This window comes from Sinocyclocheilus anshuiensis, unplaced genomic scaffold (genome assembly GCF_001515605.1).
Source record: "Sinocyclocheilus anshuiensis isolate Anshui unplaced genomic scaffold, SAMN03320099.WGS_v1.1 scaffold700, whole genome shotgun sequence".
NCBI classification, from domain to species: domain Eukaryota; kingdom Metazoa; phylum Chordata; class Actinopteri; order Cypriniformes; family Cyprinidae; genus Sinocyclocheilus; species Sinocyclocheilus anshuiensis.
In genome coordinates, this window is record NW_015555756.1 from 299454 (window position 1) to 310447 (window position 10994).

The window sequence follows — 10994 nt, forward strand, 5'->3', positions numbered from 1 at the left end:
TTCACGAACAGCTTGTAACACTCCAAAGAGAAAGGAAAACTTGAAATCGCATTATATGACCCCTTTAAAAAATGTTTTAATGTAAATGTGATGTAATGTAAAAAAATTAATTCAAAATCATTTCAATTTATCTTGAGGCCCCCTTGGAAGTGGTTGAGAACTTACAGATTTCATGAGGGTCAAAGACTATATAGACTATTTTATAGGTCTACTTTTTATTTTATGATTTTCTTGTCACGACTTTTTAAAAGAAATAATAATACATTTTTTATTATATAATTAAAATATAATTATAAAATATAAATAAATATTTATTATATTTATATTATATTCTCTTCATAACAAAAAAATTAATAAAATAATAATAAAATAAACAGTTATGCTATCTAGACATTGTAGACTTCCCACAAAAAAAAAATCTCAAAATCAATTTTTAATCAGAAATTGAAGATTTCTTCATTTCTGCCACAGCATTTTAGACACGCTTTTTGTATAATCATGCAGCTTTATCAAAAGTACAAATACTTGAATGGTCATTACAGTTCAGCTCATAATCATGTTGTCATGGTGATTCTGGTTCTCACAGTAAGGTTTTCACAGATCCTCATAATGTACACACTGAAACTTGCCTAAATAGCGCAATTGGTTTGTTTGTTTATGTATCCGCTGCTATCAGACATTCCAGTAAATCATTCTGGTTTTGCATTCATAGGGAGGTGGAGGGTGACAGACTACAGCCTGCAAAGGTAAGAAATCTAATTCATTTATCGCTTCATATTTCTGTCAAATTGCTAATGAGTGCCAACTTCACAACAGCATGAAACATATTTTCAAAGTCCTTCCCTTTTGCATATTTTTATCCAGACAATTACGTGTTCTCTGAAACATTCGGCATCAATGTCATCAAGTTCTGCTGTTATTTCTGTTCTGCAGGCTGTTCAGCTCAAAGACATTGGCATGCAAACCCCAACAATATCCCCCAGCGGCCAGTCTGTGGGCAGTGCCAACAGTAGCTGCACCAGCAGCGGTGCCACCGAGCTTCTGTCCAGTCCACCTGATCTAACCATCACAAACGGGTACATGAGGCCTGTTTTTCTGCTTTTTCTTTATTATAAAATAACATTACTCTGTATTACTATATTTGCATTTATTCACTTAGCAAACACATTTATCCAATGACAAGTGAGACCAAAGTTGCAGAAGTGCTTGTGTTTCCATTACAAGATTTAATTGTATTTTCCTGATTATCCCAAACAGAGTGCACAACTTCACCAATGACCATTTTGATCTCCAACACAATTCCAGCACCCCTGCTCAGACAACCACCCTCCCAGCCAGTAACAACAGCTGGGGAGGTAATTGAACTGGCACAAAGCTGTCTCTGTTCGTTTTCTATATTCTGAATGTTGTGGCACTTTCTTTAATACAATGTTAATTTTGCTTTTTCGTCATTTCTTTGTTTTATGGCACATTCTCTACTCAATCGGGTGAGTGTTTTACATATTTTTATGATAAGTTGAATGGCTTTTAAAAGGGAAGTGTGTCATTTTTCGAACTAATGCAAAAACAGGTTCCCCTCCATCTTCCATTTTTTAGACAAACAGATAATTCATACTCAAAAACACACTCGTGCTTTTATGAACCAGGGGCCGGATTCACGAAAATCATTTTAAGAAATACCAAATTTCATGAAGTTTCGTGAATCTGGGCCCAGATGATTATTTAGTAAATGAAAAAAAACTTGACCAGTGTAGCCCGATTCATGAAGGAATTACTCTTATGAACCAGTTATTTTTAGTAAATCAGAAACATGCAGCACAACCAGTGTAGTCTATTTCAGGAAAAATGACTCTTATGAACCAGTTATATTTAATAAATCTAAATTATACAGCACTACTAGTGTAGTCCGATTCATGAACAAATGACTCTTATGAACAAGCTTTTTTTAGTGAATCAAAACGATACAGTGTGACCAGTGTAGTCTGATTCAAACAAATGACTCTTATGAACAGTTATTTTTTAGAGAATCAAAAACATACAGCACGACCAGTGTAGTCAGATTCACGAGCAAACAACTCTCATGAACCAATTATTTTTAGTGAATCAAAACATACAGCATGACCAGTGTAGTCCGATTCAGGAACAAATTACTCTCATAAATCAACTATTTTGAGTGAATCAAAAACATACGGCATGAACAGTGTAGTCCAATTCACAAAAAAATAACTCTTAAGAACCAGTTATTTTTAGCAAATCAAAAACATAGAGCACAATCAGTGTAGTCCGACTCAGGAACAAATTACTCTTATGAACCAATTATTTTGAGTGAATCAAAAACATACACATGACCATTGTAGTCTGATTCACAAAAATAACTCTTATGAGCTAGTTATTTTTATTAAATCAAAAACATACAGCACAACTAGTGTAGTCTGATTCAGGAACAAACAACTCTCACGAACCAATTATTTTGAGTGAATCAAAAACACACAGCATGACCATTGTAGTCTGATTCACAAAAATAACTCTTATGAACCAGTTATTTTTATTGAATCAAAATTATACAGCACGACCAGTGTAGTCTGATTCATGAACAAATGACTCTTATGAACAAGCTATTTTTAGTGAATCAAAACCATACAGTGTGAACACTTTAATCTAATTCAAACAAATGACTTTTATGAAAAGTTATTTTTAGAGAATTAAAAACATTATGCACAACCAGTGTAGTCAGATTCACGAGCAAACAACTCTCATGAACCAGATCTGTTTAGTGAATCAGAAACATACAGCACAACCAGTGTAGTCTGATTCAGGAACAAATGACTCCTATGAACAAGATATTTTTGGTGAACCAGAAAAATACAGCACTACCAGTGTAGTCAGATTCACGAGCAAACAACTCTCATGAACCAATTATTTTGAGTGAATCAAAGACACACAGCATGACCATTGTAGTCTGATTCACAAATATATCTCTTATGAACCAGTTATTTTTGTTGAATCAAAATTATACAGCACGACCAGTGTAGTCTGATTCAGGAACAATCTATTTTAGTGAATCAAAACCATACAGTGTGAACAATGTAGTCTGATTCAAACAAATTACTTTTATGAAAAGTTATTTTTTAGAGAATCAAAAACATTCAGCACAACCAGTGTAGTCAGATTCACGAGCAAACAACTCTTATGAACCAGTTATTTTTAGTAAATCAAAACATACAGCATGACCAGTGTAGTCTGATTCAGGAACAAATTACTCTTATGAACCAGTTGTAGTTGAAACAGACGAGTTACCAGTTTGAATGTGTCTGAAATACCACCCTGTAGTGCATTAAATCAAATTGAAATCTGACTTCAATTGAAGCGAGAAATTGATATGCATCCCTTTATGTTTGTCTCTGCATATTGAGCTGGGAATTAAAATAATTGACTTGTTTCCTCTTTTTTTGTTTTCCAGATTGGTTTTCACATAGGAGCTCTTTTGAAGCCCACCCTCTCCTCGCAGGTCCAAAGTCAAGGCACACAGCTCTACAATGGAGGAAAATTACTCACTAATGATCTGGACTCATCCTTGGCCAATCTCATGGGCAGTGAGTCTTTCAGCCGTCTCATTTATTTTGTTTCTATGGCAGTTTAACATAACACTACGGACTGTAATACCTGTAATGTTAATGTACATGTTGCATTTGTCATAGATTTACATTTTGGAGGACCCCCAGCTAAAAAGTAAGGTTTTTAGCATGTAAAGCTAATGATATTTTAGGTTTATTGACAACATAAACAATCGTCGTTGCTATATGAAGTACAGCTGTAACAGTCTGACGTAGGAATCCTTTCTTTTCAGGCCAGAAGTTCAGTGGACTCATTTGGAGAAGAAATCGTCTGGAGGTTCCCACTGGCAGTCTAAAGCCATGAATGGCACAGCTCCCTGGAGCCACACACACCTGGCCCCTGCTCCCATACCGATGCCACAGATGGTATGGAAATTGACTCATTGCTCAAGGCATGCTCCTGTAAGGAAATTTCAATCTGCTTCTTCGGTTCGATGTTTGAATACAATATGTTTGCAAATCAAAATCCAAGCAACTTGGCCTGTGCACTACACAGAACACAAAATAAGTTCTTCGCTTTGTGTGATTGTCAATAATGTCTTTGTCTTTCTCTCTTCTGCATGTTTTTGTAATGATACAGAATGGAATGATTTATACTGGCTATGTAAGTCCTGCTTGTACATAAACATGATTGAATCAGCTAAATTTAAAGAACTATCAAAATAAACCAGTTACAATTATTTCTATACATTTAATTCTTACTTATTCAATATTTGTCTTTCTCAGGCACCAGCTCCGGTTGCATTTCCAATGACAACCCCCCAAGTGCCTGTGTATGGGATGGTAGGTATTTCTTATCATGTCAAATTGATTATTTTGACATCTTGATAATATTTAGGGTTCAATATATATTAACTGTTTTATACACTACTGTTTAGAAGTGTGACGTCACCAGCTGTATATATTTTAATGTTTTATTTAATCGATATATTTGATATTTTTAATGCAAGGCTGCATTTATTTGATCAAAAATACAATAAAAACAGTAATATTGTGAAATAGTATTACAATTTAAAATAACTGTTTTCTATTTTATTATCTTTTAAAATGCAATTTATTCATGGCATAGCAAAGCTGAATATTCAGCAGCCATTACTCCAGTCTTCAGTGTCACATGATTCATCAGAAATCATTCTAATAAGCTTATTTGGTGCTCAGGAAACATTTCTTTTAAATACGTGGAAACCATGGTGCACTTTTGATTGATGTAATACATCATTAATAAATGTACGTTTTGTTTTATTTAAAATAAAATGAAATTTTTCGTGTCGCCAGCCAGTGAACGGTTACCTTTGTGACTGAACCTGAATCCTTAAGTATGGCACGTTCAAGTAATGTTTACTTACTTGAGTTTCCAGAGTTTCCGAGATAAGAGGTGTGTCAGTGAGAAAAACATGTCTGTATTAATGGTAAATGTGTTAAAATTAATTAAATAATTGTTTAATTTACGATAAATCTAAGTTACATGTACAAAATACCATTGTATTGTACAGTTACAATAGAATATATAAAAATTCAATTTAGAGAACCTTCATAAATAAATAAAAACATAAAAACACACCCGATGCACCTTCTTTATTCATCATTTTGTAGATTTTAAATTCTGTTGATTTTACGAAAAGGTACATCATCATCTTGCTCTGACCATAGTTCTGCGAACACCTGATTCGTAATTACGCTTTTCTGAATCTTCAAAGCGTCTTAAAGGGTTAGTTCACCCAAAAATGAAAATTAGCCCATGTTTTATTCACACTCAAGGCCTCCTAGGTCTATATGACTTTCTTCTTTCAGACCAATAAAAATGATCCTTGCTCTTCCAAACACTGGAATGAGAGTAAGTGGGTGTTTTTTTCAACAGTCCAAAAGATGTCAAATTGTCAAATAAAGCGTATCCATCCATATTAAAAAGTGCCGGTGATTCGTGACGAACGCGGAAGCGCAGAGGAGAGAGCAAAACAAAAAGCTGGTCACAAATTAGAAGCACAAAACGAGGATTTGTAAAGAAGAATGTCAGAGGATTTCGATAGAAGCCAAAAGGAGACTTTGCTTCCTTTGCTCCTATAAACAAACTCGCGAGACTACCGCCAGACATCCACCGGAACGGCTTGCACGTACGGCAGTTAAGTGTCTATAACGTTTTAAATATGGATATTTTTCTTATAAAAACACATTGATTCGCTCAGGAGGCCTTTATTCACCCCCCGGAGCCATGTGAGGCACGTTTTAATATAGATGGATGCACTTTATTTGACGTCTTTTGGACTGTTGAAAAAAACACCCGCCTACTCCCATTCCAACGCTTGGAAGAGCAAGGATAATTTTTAATATAACTCAGACTGGATTTGTCTGAAAGAAAAAAGTCATATACCCCTAGGATACCTTGAGGGTGAGTAAAACATGGGCTAATTTTCATTTTTGGGTGAACTAACCCTTTAAGAACTTCTCAACAGGACTTGAACCCTCAAGTACAATGCTCACGCTGAACATTTCATTGCTCTGTAGATTCCTCCTCCTGTGGGCCAGATGGGGTCAATGCCCTTAATGGCTCCCCAGCCTGTGATATATAACCAGCCCATCCTGCGCACCACCAATCCTTTCACCCCAATCCCTGGAGCTCAGGTATAGTCGCTCAAGAGCATCCTTAAGATTATATTGACGGCTGTTCTTCAGTACGTACCTGTACTTGTAACCTGTGATTAAACGATTCCTTTTTTCCAGATGCACTTCATGTAGCACTGAGGAGCATGATGAACTGACACATACGCCCGAGGAAAAACATCAACCAATCCAAAACCAAAAATGGCAAGGCAGACATGAGAAACGGTTCAACTGGCTCAAAGAGACTGAAGATGTTCATGTGGCATTTCCCCCTTTAGCCCGTGTGTTTGTAACATACCCCCTCCATCCAGCGACATAACAGTCCTCCGTCATTTTACATGTTACCTTTAATTTCTAAGTGTCAAAATCTAGTGTTTTTTGGCAGCCCTCTTTGATGATGTCACTGGCTGATGCAAATGGAATGACAATGTACAGTGAATTGCGGTGGAATGAAAAGTTGTCATGATGTCAAGCCCCTCCCCCATCCCCTCCTGTTTGGAAAAATGATTGTTGTAATTGTGCACACTTGAATCAATGTTTATAATATCTAAACCTAGCCACGGTTTTGTATGCACATTGCTTGAATAGTGTTTCGAATCAACCACTGTCAATGTTGATTGTGCCATAGCGGCTGGCATCTCAATTTCTTGAGTCTTGGAGAAATGTGTACAGGTCACTTTTCGTACATTTGTCTCGTCCCCAAACATTTTGGATTTCACCTTAAAAGTTCGATTTGTTTCTACATGACTTGTAATGCCTCATTCAGGTATGGTAAGGTATGGCTGTTTGGATTAAAGTAAAATACAGCAGTATGTTTCTGTATGGAAATTATACAATTTATTACATATCTGGTGAAAAGTGCACAGCAGATACCAAGACGCTGAGTACAGCTGTGTCTGAAAGCGCCCTCTACACCCTTATATAGTGCACTATTAAAGGTGACAGCATTTGTAGTGGCAGTAGTGGACATCCCATGATGCACCTCAATAATGAGTGCACAACTGATGTACACTTATCAGCTAGCTGCTAACGAATAGCCCCACAATGTTAACGTAACTCTGAATGTATTCTTGCTTCTCAGTTTATGGATCAATAGATTATATTAGAGGAGTAATGCAGGGAATAGTAAATGAGAGTATAGAGTGCTGCAGGGATAATGTATTTTTGTAGGCCAAAACCCAGAAACAACTAGCAAACAACTAGCACATCTGGCTGCATCGTCCCAAAGTAATGTTTTTTGAATGGGTTTTTGGTTAAAAGCCTGATTAAGACAAGCTCAAGCTTAAATAAAGAGTTGTCGGAAACTTAATGGTGGTGACGTTTAAGTCATGTGACCATGGTGTAGTAGTTTATAGCCTTTAGCTTTTTACTTCTGGTGATTGTATTTAGGTTTTAAAATTGTACTTATTCATGAAGATTATCCTAATGAAAAAAATGTGCAAGATTCATAAACATTTGTTAGTCACAGAGCTTATTTTTTGTCATAATACAAAAGCCAATGAAAAAATATTATTGAGCCAGAGTGATGCTAACTGCTGGGTTGGCCTATTAAAATACATCTTTAGATACAGCCCTACAAACAAAGCACTAGTCAGCTTCAGCTTAAAACCATCAAAATACACAGGTACTTTTGAATAGCTAACAATCGAGAAACATGCTTTTTGGCTAATTTGCTAATGCTAAACAACTGACCACTCGGTGCAGAACAACATCTCGTGTGTTTGGGGCACCCTGACTGCTTGGCCAACCAAAGGCATTTTTGGTGAAGCTAGTGGAGCAAAAGTAACACACTTCAAAGTAACTCGCCTTGTTCGCAATTACTTAAGACAAAATGACTTTCCAATCATTCTTTTTCACACACATATCTACAAAGATCATTAATACTACCTACACTACATTTAAAATGTCATACTTAAGTTTGGAGCTTCACTGAACGGCACAAGCTCCACTGGGAAGAAAGTCCTCAACATAGCTAGCAACTGCTTTAGAAAGGTAGGTCATGCTGCCAAAACGGCCACTGGGGGCGCTGTCGTACACCAGCCTGCAGATGCCAGTCACGTGATCTCTCTCAAGGAGACTCCCATCAGCTCCCAGTTCTTTCTGCAGAAACAGAATTTGGTCATTGGTGCTACTGACTCCATGACAAATGCGGTTTCCTTTGCCACTGCTAGTCAGTTGCACGTGAGAGGAATATTCTTATTCTAGAGATTATTTTATTGGACGAAAATCTATATAGTGCAGGATGAGTAAACAATATTTGATCCATTTTCTCTGAATGGAAAGATATAAAAAAAAAAAAAAGGTGTATAAACCTCCTCAAGAAGCTCACCTGATCATTGTAGAACATGTCACTGGCCATTTGTACAATCCTCTCCACCTGAATGACACCACCCACACTCTGGACATCCACCTCAGCCAACATGGTCAGCACCAGGATGGCCTCCACCAACAACTGCCGGTATTCAGGCTGAGGAACACGGTTCAAGACTGTTTCCACATGCACGGCAAACTTTATTTCACCTGGAGTCATCTGAAAATGGTGCCATTTTATTATCATTCTGTCAATTTAAAACTTAATGTCACTTAATTTGATCTCTTAAAGGGATAGTTCACCCAAAAATGAAAAATTTGATGTTTATCTGCTTACCCCCAGGTCATCCAAGATGTAGGTGACTTTGTTTCTTCAGTAGAACACAAACAAAGATTTTTAAGTCCAACCGTTGCAGTCCATCAGTCGTATAATGCATGGCAATGGTAACAAAATCTATGAGTAAAAAAAACATGCACAGACAAATCCAAATTAAACCCTGCGGCTCGTGACGACACATTGATGTCCTAACACACGAAACGATCGGTTTGTGCGAGAAACCGAACAGTATTTATATAATTTTTTACCTCTAATTCACCACTATGTCTTTGAGCGCGCGTGCAGCCGCCGGACTCCACCCCTTACCTGGACCCTTCCTTTTCATTTTTGGGTGAACTATCCCTTTAAGGTTGTTTACCTCTCTTGTGGTTGAGGATGGAAGCACAAAGCCCTCAATGGACAGCCCATGACACTAAATGTCAAGAAAGGAAAGCCATTTTGAAGCATAACCTCGACGAATAACCCAGCTTCAGCACTCACTGTCAAGCATCCCACTCACCTTCTGCAGAATCTTCCAGACGTTCTGATAGAAACCAACAGGGACTCTGTTGAGAGCTCCATCGAGACGCCTGCGCCGAAGCCACTGGCCATGTCTGCTGTCACGCATCAACGTGGCTCCTAATGATCCCTGAAATGACTCAATGGATGGAAGTCTGTATCTCTGGAAAACAATCAGGTTAATTACACCTACAGAGAAAAAGCTCAAGCTTGGAAAAGAAGTTAAGCTTTGTTTGCCTGTGGTCCACTTACCCCGGATTCAATATTTCCAATATCCAGCGAATGAACTGACACAGCCTAAAGGACACAGAAAAAGTGGCTGGTCTTTAACTATTGCCATCATATTGAGACATAACTGTCCTAAACCCAAGCATTTTCTCACCAATTTGATATCACCACCCTGTTTACTTGCAACTTTCACTTCAGTTTTGGTGGAGCTGGATTTGCTCATGTCTTGGATATTCACAGCAAAGCTGACCACATTTCCTGTTGAGCGCACTGGTGCAAAAATACAACTCATAAATATACAAATTCACAGAGTATAATGCTGGCAATGTGTGAATATATTTACCGCTTTTTTGAACTCCAAACTCTTTGCCACTGAGAATGTGAACCAGCAGGTTCTTCATCTCAGATGGGCTCATATTCATCAAACTCTCTGTAGCCTCCTCACCTAAAAAAAAAAAGATATGAACCTCTTGTGCTTTTAACCAGAGTACTAAAATAATATGAAATAGGATTAAAAAAAAAACATATTTAATTACATGTTATTACAATTTATTAAAGGGGTCATATGATGCTATTTTAAAGATCATTATTTTGTGTATTTGGTGTAACAGAATATGTTGACATGCTTTAATGTTCAAAAAACACATTATTTTTCAAATACTGTACATTATTGTAGGTCCTCTATGCCCCGCCGCTCTCAAACACGTCGTTTTCAACAAAGCCCCCTCCTTTGACAAGCGCAGTGTGGTCTGATTGGCCAGCTGACCCAGTGCATTGTGATTGGCCGAACACCACAAGCACGCGTCGGAAATGTAACGCCCCTTACCATAATCGCGAGCTTCAGCTTTCAAAGTAAATATCAAGACCGTTAATAATGTCGTTAGTTTTACCATCAGTTCAAGCCCGAAAGGGCAACAGAGTCGCGTGACAGACACAGTGATGATGCAGTACACAAGCCGCGGTTAAGACAGCTGACGCTACTGTGATGTGACGCTGTCTCTCTCTCTCTCACACACACACACGCACGCGCACACACACACACACATGTCTGTCTGGTCAGCTATCCTTGTGGGGACTCTCCATAGGCGTAATGGTTTTACCAAGAGCTTGTAACATTCCAAAGAGAAAGGAAAACTTGAAATCGCATCATATGACCCCTTTAATCTTACATACACTACCATTAAAAAATATGGGGTCAGCATTTTTTAAATAAATTTTGTTTTTAATTGCTACATTCAGCAAGGATGCATTAAATTAATCAAAAGTGACATTTATAATGTTACAAAAGATTTCTGTTTTCAAATAAATGCTGATAAATGCTGTTCTTTTGAAATGACCTTCATCAAAAAAATCCTTATGTGACCAGTGGGGGTGGGGCCGAGAGCCGTGGGAACGGAGCGAGGCCGGTG

At 37.5% G+C, this 10994-nt stretch overlaps 2 protein-coding genes across 3 annotated transcripts in view; one reads left to right on the plus strand and one right to left on the minus strand.

Moving 5' to 3' along the window:
• LOC107673817 (phosphatidylinositol-binding clathrin assembly protein) overlaps positions 1-7024 on the plus strand; it is a 20194-nt gene extending 13170 nt beyond the window's left edge. For both annotated transcript variants that reach the window (XM_016467613.1, XM_016467615.1), the window contains 10 exons: positions 713-746; positions 934-1076; positions 1258-1355; positions 3477-3593; positions 3699-3729; positions 3848-3980; positions 4195-4218; positions 4341-4397; positions 6117-6233; positions 6333-7024. In XM_016467613.1, coding sequence (XP_016323099.1) covers positions 713-746; positions 934-1076; positions 1258-1355; positions 3477-3593; positions 3699-3729; positions 3848-3980; positions 4195-4218; positions 4341-4397; positions 6117-6233; positions 6333-6347 — 769 coding nt within the window. In that variant the 3' untranslated portion in view covers positions 6348-7024. The remainder of the gene's footprint in view (positions 1-712; positions 747-933; positions 1077-1257; positions 1356-3476; positions 3594-3698; positions 3730-3847; positions 3981-4194; positions 4219-4340; positions 4398-6116; positions 6234-6332) is intronic.
• Positions 7025-7087: 63 nt separating this feature from the next.
• phka1b (phosphorylase kinase, alpha 1b (muscle)) overlaps positions 7088-10994 on the minus strand; it is a 30363-nt gene continuing 26456 nt past the window's right edge. The window contains exons 26-32 of the mRNA XM_016467610.1: positions 9929-10030; positions 9740-9855; positions 9610-9654; positions 9359-9520; positions 9218-9271; positions 8542-8742; positions 7088-8312 (exon numbers count right to left, since the gene is read on the minus strand). Coding sequence (XP_016323096.1) covers positions 8139-8312; positions 8542-8742; positions 9218-9271; positions 9359-9520; positions 9610-9654; positions 9740-9855; positions 9929-10030 — 854 coding nt within the window. The 3' untranslated portion in view covers positions 7088-8138. The remainder of the gene's footprint in view (positions 8313-8541; positions 8743-9217; positions 9272-9358; positions 9521-9609; positions 9655-9739; positions 9856-9928; positions 10031-10994) is intronic.